This window comes from Mercenaria mercenaria, chromosome 8 (assembly GCF_021730395.1).
Source record: "Mercenaria mercenaria strain notata chromosome 8, MADL_Memer_1, whole genome shotgun sequence".
Classification (NCBI taxonomy): domain Eukaryota; kingdom Metazoa; phylum Mollusca; class Bivalvia; order Venerida; family Veneridae; genus Mercenaria; species Mercenaria mercenaria.
The window spans coordinates 32041846-32065582 of NC_069368.1; the positions used below are offsets into that span (position 1 = coordinate 32041846).

General features: G+C 36.1%; 1 protein-coding gene across 2 annotated transcripts; it reads left to right on the top strand.

Moving 5' to 3' along the window:
• The first annotated feature begins 387 nt into the window (after window positions 1-387).
• On the top strand, window positions 388-22690 carry LOC123566638 (peptide-N(4)-(N-acetyl-beta-glucosaminyl)asparagine amidase-like). 2 transcript variants are annotated; one of them, XM_053549689.1, is made up of 7 exons: window positions 388-438; window positions 11505-11732; window positions 13203-14097; window positions 14622-14710; window positions 16652-16880; window positions 18558-18668; window positions 20282-22690. In XM_053549689.1, the coding sequence occupies exons 2-7, from the start codon at window positions 11607-11609 to the stop codon at window positions 20452-20454; spliced, it is 1623 nt and encodes a 540-aa protein (XP_053405664.1). In that variant the 5' UTR covers window positions 388-438; window positions 11505-11606; the 3' UTR covers window positions 20455-22690. The 2 variants fall into 2 exon arrangements, with proteins under 2 accessions (XP_053405664.1, XP_045216859.2); XM_045360924.2 differs by lacking the exon at window positions 388-438 and adding an exon at window positions 9916-10213.
• Window positions 22691-23737: the final 1047 nt, after the last annotated feature.

Consider the following 23737-nt stretch of genomic DNA (forward strand, 5'->3'; position numbering starts at 1 on the left):
GATAGAGGACTTACTTCCACACTTGAGAGCATTTCAATGATATGAAAACCATATATGGTCATTTAATATAACATGTCTTCTTATCAAAAATAGAAAAATATTGACATGTTATGTTGTATATAAGAAAAATAATCTGTTCTGAGAAACATCACCCTCTAAAAATGCCCCCATGAAAACAGCCGTTTAGCAATTACGCGTAGGTAGACATTTTTCGCAAAGAATAAAACTTATTCCAGGAAATTTACAATGAAAATGGTCTAGATCTGTTCTCAATACAATAAGCAATAAACATAAGCCAAAAATTTAACTGTCACCTCCTCAAGTCACTCATTATACCAGATTTCATCCATAGCATGGAACTACATTTTGGACTACTTCACATGTAAGACTGAGTAGTCACTTCCGGTTTGGTGTAATCCGTCCTTAAACAGACTAAAGGTTTGGATTAGGTTTAATCTAGCTTCAAACAATTGCGTTTTACCTAACCTATGGCCGCAGTGACTCGGTAGCGTATGGAAAAGAGTCGCACCCTTTTCTTTCAGTACGTAGTACCACTATTTTTACTCCTACTTCCGGCTACTTCCGGTTTGAGTTTGTTTACATTTTGAACAATTTTGTGCGTCAGCGTGAGGAACTCGCTTCATAACGTGTCTGTTATTGTAATATAGTAGCAATCAAAACACTCTGCACTTGTCTGTAGATGAGAACCTATTGATAGTCCAATAATATTATCCTCTTTCTTCACACATACTCATGTTTTGTGACTTTTATCTTCAAAATGAAGCTTTTCGTGACCCCAAATACAAAGGTCAAAACCACTAACAAGAAAATGCCGAAACTCAATAGTAGTGACTTGCAGGTCAATAAAAATAATCCAAGGCCTACACCAGGTCATCCAACAGGTGAAGCCAAACATTATCTGCTGCAATGAAACCTGATTAAAACCAGAGATCCGTACAGCAGAAAGTTTCCCCGATAACCTAAACTACAGGTCGTCAGAGACGACAGAGTCTCAGGTCAGGGTGGGGTGTTCTGACTGCCATATCCAAAAACCTGATCAGTCGAGAACAACCCAACTTTAAATCAAATTGTAACCAACGCTGGATCAATATCAGTATAAAAGGAGTACGAAATATATATATCTGCATGAAAATGACTAAGAAGCCCTTGCAGAGTTATGGTCATCCGTCACCAGAATTCCCCGAAAACAGTATTGTCTGGAGACTATAGGTGACTTTAACCTACCTGATATAGACTGATCATCTGAATCCCCAAAGGCCAACTGCAAATACAGAAACCTATACGACCTTCAACAAATGGTTACAATGCTCATTAGGAAAGAAAATATCCTAGCTCGTTTTCTTACTATTATCCTGCGCAGGTCAACGCCACTAAAACCCTCACACGCATCGGTACCTCAGACCATTACATGGTTTTTCATGAACTAAATATTAACATAGGAAGACCAGTTCAACCCAAAAGATCAATTAAATATTATAAGAAAACTAACTGGCCAAAATTCAAATCAGACCTACTTGAGTTTGGAGATTGGAGTTCAATTTCCAACTGAAACCATACAGATCCCAACTCAGCATGGAATGAATTTAAAGATGAAATAAGTAAGCCGTGATAAACACATCCCAACAAAACTGTGCAAAAGATAATAGGTAAGGGTAGATTTCTCGGAAGCACAGAGCGCCAAAAACACAGCCCCAGAGTCACGCATTTACACACAACAAAAAGAAGCTGTAATGGAAAAATATTTCAGACGGGTTGCTTCAAACATCCAACAAGTACATATTAATTTATGCTAAATATTAATGGAGGGGAAGGAAATGGTAAGGGGCGAAATGGGGTCGGGGGGAGAGGGGTGGGGGAAGGAACCCGAAGGGGAAAGTTGAACAAGGACGAATATACAAGGGAATGTCATGTTCTTTAAAAACAGTCGCACTACGTGCGGACCTCCCCTGGTTATCCCAAAAATCCCCAGACTTATACGCAAACGGGACAAATTGTATTCAAACATGAAAAAAGAAAAGTAAACACTCAACCATTACCCAAGCATTAAGGAAATGTAGGATCCAGAAGGAAATAAGAACCTCCTATTGGAATCAGGCATCTTTACTGGCGACTCCCAACCGGGTAGGAACAGAAGGTTTTACTAGTTTGTTAAACATAACAAAACAAAGAGTTAATTGTGGCGTCTTTTCAAAGCCCCAACCCCTAAGCCTGAAATAACTTGGCAAAAAAAGCAACAACTCCCAAATCAACACCAGAGATGCCAACGATCAGCATGACTGTTTGAGCGTGTACAAGCTACTAATGAGGTTTAATCCAAATAAAGCCTCTGTCCTGGTGAAATTTCTCCAAGATTACTAAATGAGCTACACCAAGAGATAGCCAATTATCATTACAAAGATATTAAAACTATCTCTTGAAACAGGCCAAGTCCCCCCAAAAAACTGGAAGAGAGCAATCGTTGCACCAATTTACAAGAAAGGTCCAAAATCCAGGGTTAGTAACTATAGGCTCATATCTCAAAGAGTTATTGTCTCTTAATTAATGGAACATATTCTTGTCTCAAATATCATGTCTCACTTTGACAGAAACGATTTCCTTAGCTTGTATCAACATGGATTCAGGTCAAAGTATAGCTGTGAAACACAACTTATAAGTTTCACACAAGAGGTATTTGACAATCTTGAGAATCATTGTAATATACTTCAGTAAAGCCTTTGACCATAAATTGATTCATAAGCTTGATACCCTGGGAGTCCACCCATTAGCATCTCAGTGGATCAGGTCATTTCTCAAGGACCGATCCCAAAGCGTAGGCTTTGTGGATGGCTTCACCCCAGATGAACTTCCTTCTCTTTCTGGGGTTCCACAAGGATCAGTCATTGGCCACGGTCTTTTCCTAGCCTACTTAAATGACCTACCAGAGTCCATCAAAAGTAAGTAACGACTATTTGCAGATGACACTATTGCCTATCTGACGATTAAATCCCCCATTGATTCCCATTCCCTACAAAATGATCTCCATTCCCTAGAAGCCTGGCAAACGGACTGGTCAATGGAGTTCAATCCGGATAAGTGTGAGGTATTACGTATTAGGGGAAAGAAAACAACCTATCATCTACAACTATGCACTCTATAATATAGGACTAAAACACAGAAGCTGCTAAATACCTGGGCGTCACACTAAGTAAAGATATCAGTTGGTCAAAACATATTGATATATATCACATCAAAAACAAATAATTCACTAAGATTTATCAAAAGACATGTCGAAACAAACAACAGAAAAGTAAAGGAAACAGCTTACAACACCTAAGTCCGCCCACAGCCTGAATACTTGTCTTCTACATGGCGCCCTTGGCAAGAATCCCTCACATACAAAATTGAACGAGTAGAACGATCTGCAGCCATCTGGTAACAACTACTGGCAAACAAGGAGTGTCACCCAAATGCTTAAAGATCTCAACTGGCAATCATGCCCTTGAACAACGCCGCATCAAAAATTCCCTTATTATATATATGCACGATGGTACGATGACTAAAACGCGTTAGCACAATGATGAAACAACAATGGTACGATGGTGAAAACGCGATGGTGTGATGGTACGATGGTTAAATATCGATGTAATATCGCGTTTTCATCATCGTACCATCGCGTTTTCATCATCGTACCATCGCGTTTTCACCATCGTACCATTGTTCCATCGGGTTTTCACCGTCATACATCCGCGTTTTAACCATCGTGCCATCGCGTTTTCACCATCATACCATTGCATTTTCACCATTGCGCCATCGCGTTTTCACCATCGTACATTCGCGTTTTAACCATCGTGCCATCGCGTTTTCACCATCTAACCATTGCATTTTCACCATTGTGCCATCGCGTTTTCACCATCGTGCCATCTAGTTTTCACCAAGGTGTAATCACGTTTTCACCATCCCGGTATCACCATCGTGCCATTGCAGTATCACCATCTTACCATCACGTTTTCACCATCGTACCATCGCCTTCCGGTAGTCATGCGCAGTGGTACAGTATTTCTAACAGGAGGATGGTGTCTGATTTGGATACGGAAGGTATTTCAAATAATCTGTACGGAACTGGAATGCGATGGTACGATGGTGATAACGCGATGGTATGATGGTGAAAACGCAATGGTACGATGGTGATAATGAGAGGTACGATTGTATAACCACGATGGTACGATGGAGATAACGAGATGGCACGATGGTGAAAACACGATGGCACAATGGTGATAATGCGATGGTACGATGGTGATAACGCGTTGGTACGATGGTGAAATGCGATTGGACGATGTACGATGATGAAAATGCGATGGCAAGATGGTACGATGGTGAACAATGCGATGACGAATTACATCGACATTTCACCAACGTACCATCGCGATTTCATCATCGTGCCATCGTATTATCGTGCATCGCGGTTTACGTTCAATAAAATGTCACGATTGTCCAAACGGAACACCGTAAGTAACAACTATCTTATCAAATTGTTTTACTGCAATGTTTAGAATCATAGCGACTCTGACATTGCCGAAAGTCAGAGCTATCACGGCTACTAAATCCTAGCTCCACCACTAAAAAGTAGTTATAAGGAAAGGACCAGTTTCAAATTGTAAACAGGTAATTAAAATTTTGTTTCGTATTTTAATTGATAGAGCTTGTTTCGAAAATCGGAGAATTTAGTGAATTTTGATATATGTTTAAATTCCAACTACAGTTCGATGCATGCATACACTATAAGTATAAGAACATTATCGCGTGTGCAAGTGACATGTTATACTTACAAAGGCAAACATTAGAATTAATGAAATCTTCATTAAGGTATAGTTCTGCACGTTCGGATCAAAATATTTTCTACAATGTAGAACTTGATTAAACACTGATTTTTCAAAACCTCAGAATATACTTAGAAAATTCAACAAATAAAAAAGATAGGGTCATGTGCTTGATTTTTTGCTAGACTGATTTAAATAAAAATAGGACCTCAGGCAAGTTAATACGTAGTATAAACGCGTAGTTAATGTTGGAAATAAGTAGTTGTATTCATGAGGAATATGGTTCGTTTCCAGGGATTGTCTCATGTCTTAAAAGTTATTTTAGAAGTAAGAGAAACATGTGTGCAAACAATTAGTGAATTATTAATTTTCGAATCACACAAAATGTTCTGCATATACGCTTTTTATGCATAGCAGATGGGGATATTCAAGCGGAAAACGAAAATTGATCTTTTAACAATTAAAAGAAGAACTGTATCTTGCTAAGTTTTTTTCTCCAAAAGGAGTGGTTTCAATAAACACAAGGAATGCAAGTTGTACAAAAATATCATGAAAAGTGAAATCACCTTCCAGACAAATCATTCACTATGAAATGAAGAAACACTTTAAAGAATATGAGACGATTGTAAATGTTGACAATGAATATGAAGAAATGCTTGAAAATATAATCAAAATGGAGGAATGTGACACCTTATTGCATTCATTTGATGCACATGAAGACTGTCATAAATTAGGCAGATAAGCCGGCCGATTCCTTTATTTTTTGTTTTAAAAAATGTGAAATGTATGGAGGAAAGTTTTTCAAAAGTATAAGAAAATATTCTAGAAATATTTGATGTTGAAAAAGATGCTAAACCCGTACACACAAATACAAAGAAATATTTGAAAAAGAAAATGTAAAAAAAAAAAAAAAAAGAATTTTTGTCATTTCTAAGTCGCGGTCGTGAACATCATCCTGTTTGCTGTTTCTCGATGTAATAAAATGATGCAATGCAAATGATATTCTGATATTCGGCAGGTTACATAAAATGACATAATTCTTGAAGAAATAAATGTGCCGTGCCATGAGAAAACCAGCATAGTGGCTTTGAGACCAGCATGGATCCAGACTAGCCTGCGCATCCGCGCAGTCTGGTCAGGATCCATGCTGTTCGCTTTCAAAGCCTATTGCAATCAGAGAAACTGTTAGCGAACAGCATGGATCCTGACCAGACTGCGCGGATGCGCAGGCTGGTCTGGATCCATGCTGGTCTCAAAGCCACTATGTTGGTTTTCTCATGGCGCGGCTCAAATGTCTGTGGATAAGGTAATTTGGTGGACTAAATAATAGCTTTTGGAGATGATTTGATATGTACTGTTAAATCTTTTTACTTTCTTTCATATGAAATTTATACGTTATAAGAGAAAGAAAATATGTTCCTTTTTGTTCAGATCTATAGTAATATGAAAGTGTTAATTTGTAGCTGTACTAAAACAGAAAACACAAACCATGCTCCGCAGCGCCACCACTACTGTATAGCGCCATCACTAATGCGATAAGCTCCGCCAATATTAGAAAATACTGGCATATTTCTTTTAATTAAGGGAGGGTTAAATAACTCTAATGTTTGCCTTTGTAAGCCTCATACATATTTAGACCATTTGCATGCTTGATAATGTTCATAAAATGTGTCTATGGAAATGTAGTTTGAATACAAATATATACGTGAGTCGTCAGAGTCGTATCTCTAGAATATGGGTTTGGAGCTCTAGCCTTTACTAAACATATTGACCTAGCTACTTGATTTTGAAACAAAGTAAAGATCTTCCGTTGGCGTTGCATTTTCAATGCCACTGAATGTCAATAATAGTTTTAGGCTTGCCTTTTTATATTATACTAAATATACAACAAAATGTGCAATGTGCACATTACAAACTCTGCCAAATCAGGCTGCAATAAAAACAAACATTAAATTATGTTTTCAAGACCGGCAGTAATCGTTGTTTTTCACTTGACTGCCGTTCACATTATCCAATCCACTGATCTAACTGCATTCATCTGTACCAATATTTCAATATTAGCAGCGGTTGTCATTACCTAAATCATAAAGGCGTACCAAATTCAAAAGTAAATATCTTTGCAGATAAAGCGAATCGGAAGCTGTGGTTTCGAATAATTATAGAGAAATAATTGAACTTTATCATGGAATATTTCAAATATTTCAGGTTTACGAAGAAAAAAAAAGAATATTTGCGGCCGATTGATCAAATGACCCATTCATTAGACTCAATTGAACGGTGTGATATCGATTTTTGGAACAATCGATCCAATATTAACAGTGTAGAAATTCCTTACGGCGGACAAAAGTAGTGTCGTATATAAAAACAAGTAGTTCCATGCCATACATTTGGTCAACCATCAAAATATAATTATTTTGGCACGACGGTATTTTCAGGTATTTTTCATTCCCGACCGTACCTTCAACGCAGGTGTCATCAGTCAAACTACGGCCATGTTTTGTCTCCTAAGCCAATAAACCAGCTTGTTCATTTGCTTTGACATTGTCCTTGTCACTTCTTAGCAGTTTTTATTGCTTCTTTCAATTGCTTACCCTTTTCATTACCAGACTTAAATTCCAAATGTTACTCATTGAGTTTGTCACGATACGCGCCTGTACGAGGTACTTTATTTAATTAATACCTTATTACGTTATTTATTGTGTTTGTAACAATCACAACAATGTTACGTCAGTTTCATTCATGATATTGCAACATGCATGCCACTCTACAAAGAATGGAACAGAAAATCTTAAATTAAAAACTAAGCTAACTGCTAACCGCTTAACCTACATTAAAATGTTCGTCTTGAAATAAAGACCTGCACAAGGTCTTGGTCATCTAGGCCCGTCCTTGTATGAATTGCAAGCAAAATATGCGTCTCCTAAAAATCACCCCAAACCTCGAATTTTTTTCGGAGGTCCCCTTCTGGAGAGAAACCACGGTTTGTATCCATTATCATGCTGAGTGTAGATCATCGTCAGATGTGCAGTCTAATCAAGATCTGCACTGTTCGCCATTCAGTCACATAGGCGTAGGAGCAGGGGGGTGGGGGGGGGGCAGCGGGGGCCAGACCCCCCCCCCCCCCAAAGCTAGGAGAGGTGGGGCCAAAGTATAGTTTGGCCCCCCAAATATTTTGGAAAAGAGATATAAATTGCTGTCTAATATAACGTTTACTTAGCATCATATAATTCTTTTCAACCTGATTTCTGATTTGCATTTGGCCTTCCCTTGTATTCTGACTAAAAATGTCTCTTTCCGTAGTGTGAGTACTGAAATCTGTACGCGCCACGCCAAGAATCGTTTACATTTTATAAAAATAATATATCATTGAGCGCAATCACTACAGTTCCGGTTTGAGCGTCTGCAAAATCAATGTAGGCCTAACTATTAAGCCTGTTTACGCATGTAAACGTTATGTATTTTTTTGTTTTTCATTGTCCATTCAAGGGAAATGATATTTCCACAACTTTATACCACAATTAGACAAATGCAGTGCTAATTGATTGTATGTCCAGGGCTTCAACAGAAGAACGTAAAAAAATGGCACACTTAATTAGAACAATACATAATATGACTGATTATGACAGTTCAGTGCCTAGTCGTATGTGTATCATCAGAATAACTCAATGATTCCTAAAACATAAAGGTTTGAGGGGCCTATGGCCCAATTAATCCCTGTACAAGGTTTTGAGGCTTTGTCACGAATAATGCACTGAGGATACCTTGCCGCTACCCCCCCCCCCTCACAAACCGCCGGTCGAAAAGGTTTGCCCCCCCCCCCCCCCCCACCCAAAGTTAAACTCGCTCCTACGCCCATGAGTCAGTATCTTTTTGGTAAGCACCCCTTTTAGAAGTTAATGGTTTCCAGTTCGTTTTAGAAATTTAGAAGGATAAAGGTTAAAACGTGTTTCGGTAGTTGTTTTTGAAAAAAGGCCAACTGGTGCTTGCCTTCGTCGTTTAGGACCATCCTAGCATGAATTGCAAGCAAAATACGGTATACGGTCAATAATGGGACTGATTTAAAGGTGTTTAGGTGATTTATCGTGTTAAAAGTCTGACTACGGCACTGTTGGTCGTGAGTTCAAGCCTAAGTTCTCCAGCTAAAATTACTAACATTGGGATAAAAGTGCCGTATCTGGATGCATTACACCCGGCACGATAAAGAAGTAGGGAAACTCCTGGAGCGTCTTCTGTGTCTTGATTTATCCCTTTACAAGCATTACTAATTCGCCAATATGGGTTCAGGGTGTGTCTATAAATAAACTTACAATTGAGGAAATTGTTGGCATTACTAAACAAATAGTTTTATTTATCTATAATTTCGAGCATTTATGAAAATCGTGGGCTGATGGCGAAACCATTGCAACTGTTTATAAATAAGGAACAAGGTACAATAGTTCGAAATAGACAATTTTCGAAAATAACTCATAAGTATTATGTACAAAAACATGAGATTGCAGTCGTAAAGACAAAAACGGGTACAAATTATGTAATTTCTCATAAAAGCTTGATAAAAAAAATCAGCTTCAGAGATATACTGTTAATAGACGCGACCGTCAGAAAACTTAAGTTATGGTAGTTCTGGCTAACATTACTTAACTGACGCTGTTCTTTTTTTCTGATGGTCGCGTCCATTATCCGTAACAGCATATAAACAGCTGAAGTTGTGGTAGCCAGAGCTGAAAAAATAAAAAATAACTGCATAATACATAATGCCATATACCAATATTCATATATAAACATAATTAAAAAAAATTAAGCATCTGAATACATATTTGATGAAAAATTATTATTTGTATTTAGAATTATCAGTTCTTGCAGGTTTTAAATAATAAAAAACGCGAACGCGCTAAGCATTTTGTACGCAAAATACAAAAAAAATGTAGTTTTTTTAAGCAAAGCATAAGATACAGATATTTTACACAATTCTAGATATAGTTATGTCGATAATTTTCTCGCAAACATGACAAAAATAGGTTTATAAATGATGTGCCGAAAAAGAGGTACGAAATCGAAACCATTAATGGGTACAAAATGACCAAATGGGGGACGAGTTGACTGGTTAACGAGTATGCTTGAGGACGAAGTGAATCCAAAATACTCTCTACAACTTTAACGTCACTTCCTGGTAAACAATGGCACCTGTCTTGTCATCGGTGAAGCAATTAGTGAATGAAAACACTGCTAAGGACTTTATGACAGCATCAGAAATATTGCTTAAGTTTGCAAACAATGTATTACAACACCCGTCAGAGCAGAAGTATCGTCGTATCAGGTTAGGTAACCCCACTGTTGAAAACAAGCTTCTTCCAGTAAGTGGAGCCATGGAATGTCTGTTTGAAATGGGATTTTCCGAGGTTAGTATAGGGTGTCAGACGTATATGGTTGAACTGTTTGAAGGTATCAAATGCCTTTGTTTCTATGTAAAAAATAGCAGTCAGGCCTGGATCCAGGACCAGTTCGAAAGGGGACGGGGGGGGGGGGGGGAGTCGCCCCCCACCCCCACCCGACTAAGAATTTAGTGAACTATATATTGAAATTTGCACGAAATTGTTTTGGCTAAGAAATAATATTTTCTCAAAATTTAGACGCAAAACAAACCAGAGGTCACCATTTCATACCTAGAACTAAAAAAGGAAATGACTTTAAAATATACTTCTACTTATGAACTGCTTCACAGAACTTCGTCAAAGTTAGTCTGTTTCTCTGTATAAGCATCATTATAAGGTCCTCTCCCAAATTTATACAAATGGGGGCAGTCAGTCCCCCTTTTAGGGGCCACTAGAACAAAAATGTAAATGTCCTCATGGACTGCTTACTTGATTTGTAGCATTATTATAAGGCAATGTTTCAGTTAGCCTTTTAGGGGCTAGAGCTAAAATTAGAAATACTTTTAAACAACTTCTTCTAAGGTATGGCTAGATGGATTTTCATCAAACTGGGTTTGTAGGATCATTAAAGGTCCTCTCTCAAATTTGTTCAAATGGGGGCAGTTGGCCCCTTTTAGGGGTTGCTATAAAGCTAAATGTAAACATACATTTTAATGACTACCGGTACTTGTCCTGAACCACTCGATGGATCTTCATAAAACCTGGTCTGTGGCATCAATATAAGGTCCTCTCATAAATTTGTTCAGTTTAGGGTGTTTGACCCCTTTTAGGGCCAGATGGTTATAGTCCTCTTCAGGAATCAGGTAAGCAACTTAGGCCCATTTAGGCCTCTTGTTACGACTAATTTTGGGCTGAGGTTAGACCCCAATTGTACTGACAAAAAGTGTACATGTTTTTTTACAGTGTAAAAGATTTAGAAAAAAATAATTATATTTTATGTTTTTAAATATTGCAGCCAAGACTGTGCCTTTGAAACTAAACATTTGTTTTACTGTAAGTTGCAACTCATCCAGATTCTTCCTAAATGAAATATATAATAAAAAATTCCACTTTTTCGACAGTTCTCAGTTTGGATGTTTTACAATGCATTTTTCCCAATTGTTAGACCATGTCCCCATTCCAAAATCAGTGGAAAAAACCCCACTGACATTGTTCTTGTTTTAAATGACTTTAATAGTTGCAGTTAGTCATCAATGTGATTTGTAAGTTGTAGTTTCTTGCCATACAAACTTGTAACAAACTTTCATTCATTTGACAGGATGGGGAGTATTTAAGCTTGCCTAAATCAGCCTCGCTGAGTACTTTATCACAAATCAAAACACAACTAGAGAATGAACGAGGGATCGTGCAGAAGTCTTCCATGCCCACTACACCAAGTACCTCTGGACCTCAAGCTGGTGCTTCCACCGGAGCTCAAGCATCTGGCGGACAAGTCCCATCAACAGCTACCCTTGCAAGCAGTCTTACAAATTTGTCTGAACTTGTAGTAAGTTTTAGATAATTATTATCACAAATTTTCTTGCTTTTTTTTTTACTTCAAAATGTTTATGTCTTCACCTAAAGTAATGAATATTGACAATGTTTAAGGTTTGATCCAAAGGATATGTCATTTTTTTTTCATAAAAATCTAAGCCTCCCCAACGACATCCTCAAGAATATCAAATGGTTGACCCTTTAGGTCTCAGTGTTGTTTTGTTGTCAGTTGATGATTGTCTTTGTTGTTGTTTTCTCATTTGTTTATAGAAGAAAATTAATGCTACTTTTGCATGCAGCAAAATGTCATCAGTGATGAGCTTTGAAGTTATAAATAATTGAATTAGTCTACAACATGATGTAAATTTTATAATAATATAATGATGGCTAAAATTTATATCTTATGGTTACAGTGATATTTCTTCTGGATCAGCTCTTGTAAAATGTCATCCATTATCATATCATGAAATCATGAAATATCGGCTGGATCAATTATTGTACCCCCCGACAACAAAGTTGTAAGGGGGGGTGTACTGGTTTCAGGTTGTCTGTCTGTCTGTCTGTCCGTAGACGCAATCTTGTGCGCACCATCTCTCCTTATCCCCTTGACAGAATTTAATGAAACTTCACACAAGTGATCAGTACCAACAGTAGTTGTGCATAGGCATGTTAGGTTCTTTTAGAAAAAAAATTTGCAGAGTTATGGGACTTTGTTTTTTTGTTACTACACTATATATATATAGACACAATCTTGTGCACATCATCTCTCCTTGTCCCCTTGACACAGTTTAATGAAACTTCACACAAGTGATCAGTAACAACAGTAGTTGTGCATGGGGCATGTTAGGTTCTTTCAGAAAAAAAATTTTCAGAGTTATGGGACTTTGTTTTTTTGTTACTATACTATATACATAGACACAATCTTGTGCGCACCATCTCTTCTCATCCCCTTGACACAATTTAATGAAAGTTCACACAAGTGATCAGTAACAACAGTAGTTGTGCATGGGGCATGTTAGGTTCTTTCAGCGACAAAAATTGCAGAGTTATGGGACTTTGTTTCTTGTTAACATACTATGTACATACAGTCTGCATATGCAATCTTGTGCGTGCCTAATCTACCAAACCCTTACACACAATTTAATGAAACTTCACACAAGTGATCAGTACCAACCCTAGTTGTGCATGCTGCATGTTACATTCTTTTAGATAAATATTCTGCATAGTTATGGGACTTTGTTTTTGTTACTATACTGTATACACACAGTATGTATACATACAGTCCACATAATTATGCAATCTTACATTCATCACCTTTAGTGATAGCTCTAGTTTTTGCTGAAGCTTTTTGTCGACTTTGTTGCCTTAAAATATAATTGAAATTTTTTTCTTTTATGTGGCTTAAAACTAAATTCATTAGATAAAGGTAAAACATTTGATGTTTGGTTGACTTCATGCATTATCGTTATTTTCATTTTTTCAGGGAAAAGAACAGGACTTTTACAGGAAGCTGGAAGCTCAGCTTCAGCATGTACTTGTGTATGAAGACCGAAGACAGCAGCAAAAAGCAAGGGAGGTAATTCCAATTGCTCAACTTGAGAAAGAAGCAAAAACTAAGCTTGAACAGCTGAGTCAGTGTGAGAACTCTGGAGACGATCAAACAAATTCTAGTCCAAAGTTAGATATGCAGGACTGTTTGGTGCTAGCTTTACTTAATTGGTTCAAGAACTCTTTCTTTAAATGGGTTGATGCACCAGCTTGTCGAGGGTGTGGAGGAAAACCTGTATTACAAGGGAATATAGCGCCGACACCAGAAGAATTAAGATTTGGAGGGAACCGGGTGGAAAATTATAAATGTCCATCTTGTCAGACCTTTACAAAATTTGTACGCTACAATGACCCAGGGAAGCTTTTGGAAACAAGAGAGGGACGATGTGGCGAGTGGGCAAACTGTTTCACCCTTTGTTGTAGGGCGATGAATTTTGAAGCTCGTTACGTCTTGGATTGGACGGATCACGTGTGGACGGAGGTGTATTCGAATTCTCAGCAGCGTTGGGTGCACTGTGATCCGTGTGAAAATACATGTGATAAGCCGTTGCTGTATGAGGTAGGGTGGGGTAAAAAGTTAACTTACATTATTGCATTTTCCGTTGATGATGTTGAGGATGTAACATGGAGGTATACCTCAAATTTTGATGAAATCCTAAAGAGAAGGAATGAATGCAGGGAAAACTGGTTGGTGAAAACTTTGTACAATCTTGATAAAAAGAAATGGAGTTCAATGCCGGAGGCAAAGCGTAATATTAGACTGAAAAGGAAGATTGTGGAACTTGTTGAGTTTATGACACCAAAGGCTGCTGATGGACAGAATTTGTCAGGTAAATAGCTGTAGGTGGCAAACTGACAGTATTTTAACTCATTCATTAGAAAGAGATAAACAATTCTTTAACATTTAATTTAAAAATCAGTTATAGCAGCTAAATAAACAGTCTTTAAAAACTGTACAACCCCCACTGTAAAATTTCATAGACATGCCAGTAGAAATTAATGAAAAATGCCCGACCATTCAAGCTTTTTCTTTCTTGGAAACTGTCAGAAACCTTTGACACTGGACACTGGTCAGATTATATGAAACAGAAAAAAATCCTCAGAAATTTCCTAGAACACTTAAAATATTCTTACTGTCAGAAAGTGAAACAGTCTTTTTAAGGCTTGTGTATTGTCACATACCAATTTCTGACCAAATGTTTGCAAGTTTAAGCACTTTGTAATTAACTGCTTTGTAATTAACTGCTTCAATTTGCTTTGTTCATTAGTTGTCAGAAAGTTTGCAAAAGATTAATTGTTTACAACTGAGTTAATTTCTTAATATATTAGTGTAGTTATTTTATAAATTTTGTAGGTCGCACAACAGGATCGTTAGCTTGGAGGTTGGCTAGAGGAGAACTTGGCACTCAGCCAGCTCAAACAGCAGAACCATATGTATTCAAGGTTTGCATTAAGATTAAGTACTCATTAAAAATGATCTAATGTTGGATTTTCATATTCCTTTACAACATTTTTGAGTTTTTCCAAATTTTTGGTAGGGGGCACTTAGATTTACCCCTGTCCATCTGCCTGCATGCTAGTCCTTACGATTTTTATTGTACATATGTCAAAAAATATTTAACATAGAGTCATTAAACGTTAAAGTATTGCTATACAGCAAGTGAAGTTGTGCACCTTGGGTTTAGTTTGGGAGTTCACTCAGACAGACCAGAGTTAATTTTCCTTGACATAGTCAAATATACATAAATGGACGCAAGTGTCGCAAATATCTCAAAAAGTATTTGACCCAGCATCATGAATCATTAGAGGATTGTTACATAGTGTAGTTATGCACATTGTATTCTGTTTAGGATTTCAGATAGCCTGACTGAGTTATGGCCCTTTTGACATAGTCAGAAATATGTATAAAGGGCCTAAAATTGTGTCACATGTTTCTCAGTAAGTGTTTGATCTCGAGCCATGAAACAGGAATGATATTCATCATGTGCACCTTGGAATTTGTTTAGGATTTCACTCTACCAGATCAGAGTTATGGCCCTTGACATAGTCACAAAAAATGCATAATGTGCTTATGAATTACAGTTTCACTTATATCTCATGTAATTTTTTAGGAATGATTTGTTCACGATGTGAAAATGCCTTGGGGGTCTGTTTTATAGATTTATTTCATCTTAATGGAGTGATCATAGATTCTGATGAATTCAGAATGGCAAGTAATTTGCTGAACTGCCATTATACCATGTGCTCAAAACCACATTGTTAAAAATTTGTTTAACAATTTACAATTTATGGTGAATACTTCTCTCGGTTCACTGACCAAGAAAGTTGTTTGTTTGCTCAACTATTAGAATGGTTTATAATATATACCTTTCCCCTTATTAGATGGGTGTGAAAATGTTCCCAAGGATTTTGGCTAAATTATGGCCCCTTTTGACTTAGAACCTTGGTTAAGTTTTTCGTGCCAGTCCACATTTTGATAAAGTTGTTGTTTAATAGAAAATTTGCAGAGCTATTCACTTGCTAGGGGCAGTTTCATGCGGTCACTGGTTGTGTAAAGAAGAAGTCATTGAATTGGATGTATTTATATAGTAAAAACACTTGTACGAAATTTTAAGCAGTTGTTCAGTAGAAAATTTGCTTACACAGGTGATTGCATATATGATGTTGACTTAACTCCCTAAAAAGCATATATATTAAGTTTTTACTCAATAGTTAATTGACTTCTGCCAATCAGTAAAATCACAGGCATGTTCATGTCACAAAATGATGACTTATATGATTACATTTTTTGGAGAAGTTTCTCTACAGTTTATGTATATATGATGTAGCAGTGGACTACCAACTGAAAGTACTAAGCTTGGAGACCAGACTCGGATTGCAACCTTGTCATTGTTCTGTTTCAAAATAGAGTTCAGAAACAACCAATCAGATTTTGAAGTCTAGAGACTGGTTCCCAAATTTAATTTTATAACCTTAGGCTCATATTCATCAACATGTAAAAGTTTGAAATTTAGATTTAAAATGGCAGATATACAGTCTGTTATAGAATTGTTTAAAGGCTGGATACCGGTATATATATATCTCTATTTAGCATTTTAACAAATCTCAGATTTTAAATGTTGAGGTATACAGATGCTGATCAGTAGACCACCAATATCAAATCGCCCCTATTGGATGTACGCACATATTGAGTATACAATATACTGACTAAAGGTTAGAGTTAGGTTTAACATAGTTTTAATAGTGTACATTCAATGCGTGCGTACACTCAATGCAGTAGAATTAATGCCGACCTCAGTATACAGGACCATAAATACCTTGTAAAAGTGTACTTAAATAGAACTTCTTTTATTCTTGAACAAACAAATATTATTTGTTTTACAGCTGACTGAAAAAGAAAAATCAAGTAGAAAGTTTCATCTGACCTATTCCTCTGCCAAAGATGAGTATGTCAGGTTGTCAAATGATGGTGAAAAATCTTCGGGCTACCAGTCCATGGTAAACAAGTCAGAAAATATATTCCGGAAGGTGGAAGCAGACTGGAAAATGGCATACCTTGCACGTAATGAGGGCACAGACAAGGCCGAAATTGTCTGGAAATTTGACTTTACTGGTATGACTTATCTGAAGAAGTGAAATATCTTAGTTGCCCCTGCAGTGGCAGTGTATTTTTTGTTGGAAATGTGGAGACTATTGCTATCTTAAATAATATATACTTAGCATTTTAAAGTTTTTACATGTCAGTTTCTGTGTTAGGTGATAATGCCTTTCTGGTTGAGTAATTTAGGTGGCAGACTTCTGACTACTGGGTAGTTAAAGCTATTTGAGATGTAGAATTTTTTCATGTGTGCAAGCAATCTGGCCAGCTTGCTAAAAGTGGTTTTGTGGTATCTGGAAATAGCTTACACAGGTCTGTAAATGGAATTTCTTTGTTTAACCTTTAGCATGCTAGATAAATTGTCGTCTGCTGGAAATTTCGTCTGCTAAAATTGTAAAGTTCATTCAGTTTGCTCCAAAATTGGAAGAAATATTGTCAGAGTAGCAAACAGCTTGGAACCTGATCAGACGCCGATTTAATCGGCGTCTGATCTGGTTCCAAGCTGTTTGCAAAGGCTGTTTAATTCGCCTGCAGCAGGCTAAGGGTAAAGGAGGTTCGGGTTCAGCTGCAGTAATACTTTTAATGTGCAATTATTTGATGAATATGATTGACCTTGATCTGAAAGACTGGAATGAGCTTTTGCCTTGGTTGGCAGTATCTTTCATTTATCCTTAAATGCACTCTTTCAGTGTCTCAGAGACATGGTCATATGCTTAAAATTTGAAGGAAAATTTGTTGTTTTTGTTTTTTAGCTGACTTATTTAAAGAATTTTGAGAGATATTCTACTCACTCGATGTTTGCATCATGCCTTGGTTAGACTTAGCATCGCACCTTGGATATAGACTTAGCATCGCACTTGGTTATAGACTTAGCATCGCACCTTGGTTAAAGTTTTGCGTTCAAATGTCTTATCTGAGTAAGCATTGCATGTATTGGATTGAAACTCCACAGAAGGCTTCCTAGTTTTCATACCTTCTGTCATTACCAAGTAAGATAAGTCTTTGAATTTAATACAAATTATTGCTCTTTCCCCAACACAAGTTCAGTGAAATTTCTGTGTGAATAATGAATATTGTTGACTTGCAGAAAGTTGGTTGTGTGGTTAGCTATGTTCGACCTTGCATTATCTTGTTTAAGAACAGAAATTGTGTTGCATAAATGGGTAGTTTTCTTGCTGAAAACATACATGTATCATTGACTTAAGAGCAGGCATTTACATTTCACTTTAAAAACACTAAATTTGTTCAACAAAATTGGCTTACACCTTTGACCCAGTAAGAAAGCAAAATGAAAATTTATGTGATTTTATAATCATATTTCTGTCGGTGTTACTTAAGGTAGTAGACTTGTAATGACAATCGATTATTGTTGTGCAATTTTGTATTCTCATCCCATGATCCGTTATTTTGGCATTCTTCTGCCGAATAAATAAAGGTCAAAGGGACAGTAGTTTCCCTAAAAACTGGAGGATGCCGAAATAACATATGGCAGAAACACAATCAGTTGTCATTATGGGTTAAAGTTTAACCAAAAAAATTTAAAGAAAACAAACCTTCTTTTTAATTACATTAACACTTTGATAGTTTTATGTTTACAGTTTTAATATATATAAAATGTGATTTTACATATATTGTATATACATTGTATTATAGGTGTCTAATGATTAGCAAATGTTGTTGTTGTTGTTTTAGAGAGTAGTCTGAAGGTAGACAGTTTGGAAGTGAAGATTGACTGTGCCACTTATGAGAACGGTAAAATCAACTGGATCATCTGTTCCGATGAGACATGTGCTATGCTGAAAGGTAATTCGTGTTTTGAACATATTGTCCTTTATCAGAGTCATACCAACTTGACTCAATAGGGACAGCAATTTGTTTGTTAGGAGTTTTATGTGTGGGAGGCTTATGTACCATGCTAATTGCCAAATGTTGAGTGACAAATAGTTTATGCAGAGTGCACTTAGGTGTATGGTATACAACATTTTGTAAGTGCCTTTAATCATTAAGTGTTTTGCATGTAGCATTAAGCAATTGTCATTTAACATTACATGTTTGGCATTAAGCATTTGGAAGTTGGCATTGCACACCAGCCTTCCATATTTATGTCATCTTTGGTATACCTCTTCAAGATGAAGCAGAATTATGCATGAATTGTAATTATATATATAATAATTATTGTCCAATTAATTTTTTGTGCCCCCACCACTCAGTGGATGGGACATGTAGCTTTGTTCCTGTCTGTTTGTATGTCCGAAAAAAAATTGTTACGCACCTAGTTCAAAAAGCATTTGATATAAATTGATGAAACCTTGCATGAGTCTTAATCATGACATAAACTTGTGCACCTCCTATTTTTCGTCTGTTTCCACCTCCTATTTTCAGAATTATGGCCCCTGAAATAGTCAAAAATGCACATTTTTGTGCTCCTACCACTCAGTGGAGTGGGCATATAAATTTGTTCATGTCAGTACGAAAAAGTTAGTGATGTGCCTATCTCAAAAAGTGTTTGACATGTATTGATCGATGAAACCTTGCATGAGTCTTTATCATGATATGAATGTGCGCACCTTCTAAAATACAGTTTTACCTTGTGCGGCGCCTAGCTCAAAAAGTATTTGATACAGATTGTTGAAACCTTGCATGAGTCTTTATTATGATGTGACATTGCAAACTTTGCATTCTTCTTGAGATTTTAATTAATTCTAATTACAGAGTTACTGCCCTTGAAATAGCAGTAATAGTGGATTTTTTGTTTGTGCTGCACATAGCTCAAAAAGTATATGGCCTAGAATAATGAATCTCTCTTATAAAACATTTTTTGAGGCTATACCCCCTTAAAACTACAAAACTTTAAATTATTACCCATTATTTGTGACAAATGTACCAGTGGAGGCACACCCTGTGTCCTACAGACACATTCTAGTTTTAGTTTTGCCTCTTCTATAGACTTATTTGTAATACTTACACTAGGGGCATTAGTCATACAATGTTGAGATCACCCTTGTTCTGTCTTGGTTTAAAAATAGCTTTTATAAATGACTTACATTATTTCTTAAAAGAGCATACAATATATGCTCGTTTTGATCAGAAGGTATAAGGAACGATTTGAAAGATTCAAAGACATAGCACTTTTTAACTTCTTTTTCATCTTATACATCAACTATATGCCTGTAAAATGGATGAATTTTTTTTAAAAACTTTGATGAAAAGAAAATTTATTATACTTTTCAGGTCTTACTGCATTTTGCCTATCAATGCCAGAATTTACATTTTGTAAGATTTTACATTTTCTAAAAAAAAAAATAAATAAATAAATAAATAAATAAAAAATGTGGCTATGCCATTCATGAAAATATTTCATCTAATGACCCTAAATGCAGTTATTTGAAGTAATAGCTTGAACTTTTTACTTTCAGGTGGCCCAGCATTGCAGACTGTGAATGAACTCAATGGCCAGACTGGTTTTACACTTACTGCTTCACTTTCTGGTGGGCAGGGCAATGTTGCCTGGCAACATACACAGCTATTCAGACAATCAAGTGAGGATACCGTTATGTGTCCATTTGAAATCCTAATCAAGTTCAAATAGACACTGCTGATAAATTAACAACCAAGCATTATAGACACTGTTATGTATATTTTTTGATAATTTTTAAGTTGTCAGAAGGATAGGATTATTATAATAGTGAGCTGGGTCTTTAGTGAATTTTGCCAGGTTGGGATCATATGAAGCAGGCAACAACTGAGTATGATCCTGCCTTGTTAAATCCACAGAGCCAAACACATCTAAGCTATTATTAACTTTTCATTATATCCATTTGCTTATATTTTGTTTTTATCAGAACCAAAAGGATTATAAAGTCTTGAAGTAAAAGACACAACCTTGGGCCTCGGCGAAAAATTACAAAGTATCTTTAACTCTTACAACTCTATGCAAAACACTGGTTTGGATAAAATCATCAAATTTGGGTTTGCTTTCAAATTCTTTAAGGTATTACAGCATATATAGTCAGATGCATTGGCGTGGTAATAGGCTTTGTGAGTAAAGCATTGACTGATAAGTGTATGTTATAGATCGTTTATGGGACCTTCTTAACAGATAATAAGTATGCAACAACATTTTCTGTGTTATGCATTGTATTGTACACATCAATACTGTTGTCTATGATTAAATATGGACCAAAAACCTCACCAGAAAAAATGTACTGAATTTGGTAAAAATAAATATGGACCACAGTTACACCACAGGATTGAGCTTGGATCATACAGTCTTGTAAAAATATTGATATTTATTATATTTTCTGTAAATAAAGTTTTTTCCCCCGTTTGTCAAAACTATGACCTTAAACAAAAGGTTAATGTCATATTTACTGTTCTTTGGTTCCTACCATTTAGTGAAAAAAGTAAGTTTGATATAGTACAACAATTGTCGACTTTTGAGCCATTTGATATCATGTGATATCCACAGGAAGAAAGCATTATTGACTGTTGCTTAAATATCACATCATATCCAATTTCTCAAGAGTCAGAAACTCTGTACTGGTTAATCGCATATTTATTGTGGGTAGGGATTTTTTTTTTCAGTTTTCAGTAATTTCTGGTCAGCCTATAACACAAAGAAATTGTTTTATTGTTCTATATTGTATTATGTTATATTTCATGTACATGACTATTGTAGACTTAATTCAACTATGTTGTGATGATGTCATTTTTGTTTTGATACAAATATGGTACTTGATTTTCTGTTCCTTCAGCAAATATTCATAAAATACACTGCATATTGATTAACCCTTACCATGCTGGATTTCCTTAATGAACTTGTCCATCTTTCAATTTGGACAGTACCATTAGCTGTTAACAGGGGTGCTTACCAAATAGATACTGACTGAATGGCAAACAGTGCAGATCATGATCAGCCTGCAAAGGCAGAATCAATCGTGTCCTGCATGATGAAGGTTAAGTTACAAGATTTACATGTACATACATGTATTTTTGGTCATCCAAACAGTACTACGAAAAACAGAAAGATTGACAGTGGCGTAGTGACAGGAGAACTTTCTATTTGCCATAGATCAAGTAAAAGAACAGGAGGGAAGTTTATGTAATTTTAACTTCAAGTTTTGACACAAGTCTAGCTAAATTTTTTGTTGAATTTGTGCACATTCCAGTAAAAAGCACAAAGTATTGACGAGTGATATGTATAAGGAGTTATGTAATCAGAGTATTTAGATGTACACATTATAAAACAATTGTTAAACCGAATTTTGCCAATCAAAACAATATGAATTTACACAAGCAACTAGGACAGTTCATGGCAGAAGTTTATTCTGTTTTATAGGAATTTACCTGTAACACTTGTACTGAGCATATACTGTACAAGCAGAAATTTTCGCAAGGGTTTAAATTTCGCTATATTCGCAAGGCCCTACATATCGTGAAAATTAATCCTCACATAATTATTTACCATTAATATTATTTAAATTAAGTATGATACCAGTTTTACAATTTCGCAAATTTTAAACCTAACGAACATACTCAAAATTTCAAATGTGCCAAATTTGATTCAGCGAAAATACATGCTTTTACAGTATTTTGCGTCTAAATCTCAACCTGCCTTATATCGGATCTGCTATTTATTAAAAAAAATATATGACTGTTGCACTGTCTTTAATCTGTTGCCTCAGTGCAATTGTACTACATGTGTTTTGTGTCTATTATAAGCAGTTACAACAGTTTTGCGTTGACAGTTTTTTCCGTTCTTTCCAAAACTTGTAATTTTTGCTGATTTTTTTTTATTCTTTGCCAATTATATATTGTAAAATTTGCATATTTGTTTAAAGTTTTCCCAAAGGGGTAGAAATAGAAATAGTTTTTTTCTAAATAATTTTGACTATTTTATAGTCTTTTTCATTAAATGGCGAAAAGGTGTGTATGTTACAAGAAAGCAGTTGTGTAAAGAAAGTTATATGTAGGCCTACATTGCTATATTGAGTTTCATGCAATTTGCTCAGATATATTAACATGATTAAGTGCTATGATATATATGACTTCAAATGAAGTAAGAATTAGAATATTTCTTAACTTTGATCTATAAATTTTCTATTACCATTCTTTGTTGTTTGTTTTTAGCTCACCTGAGCAATGCTCAGGTGAGTTTTTCTGATCGCTCGATGTCCGGCGTCTGTCGTCTGCCGTCTGTCTGTCTGTCAACATTTAGCTTGTGTATGCGATAGAGGCTGTATTTTTCAACTGATCTTCATGAAATTTGGTCAGAATGATTACCTTGATGAAATCTAGGCCGAGTTCGAAAATGGGTCAACTGGGGTCAAAAACTAGGTCACTAGGTCAAATCAAAGAAAAACCTTGTGTATGCGATAGAGGCTGTATTTTTCAATTAATCTTTATGGATATTGGTCAGAATGATAACCTTGATGAAATCTAGGCCGAGTTTGAAAATGGATCATCTCGAGTCAAAAACTAGGTCACTAGGTCAAATCAAAGAAAAACCTTGTGTATGCGATAGAGGCTGTATTTTTCAATTAATCTTCATGAATATTGGTCAGAATGATAACCTTGATAAAATCTAGGCCGAGTTTGAAAATGGGTCATCTCGGGTCAAAAACTAGGTCACTAGGTCAAATCAAAGAAAAACCTTGTGTATGCGATAGAGGCTGTATTTTTCAATTGGTCTTCATGACATTTGGTCAGAATGATTGCATTGATGAAGTATAGGTCAAGTTTGAATATGGGTCATCTGGGGTCAAAAAGTAGGTCACTAGGTCAAATCTAAGGAAAACTTTGTGTATGCGATAGAGGCTATATTTTTCAATTGATCTTTCTGAAATTAAGTCAGAATGATTGCCTTGATAAAA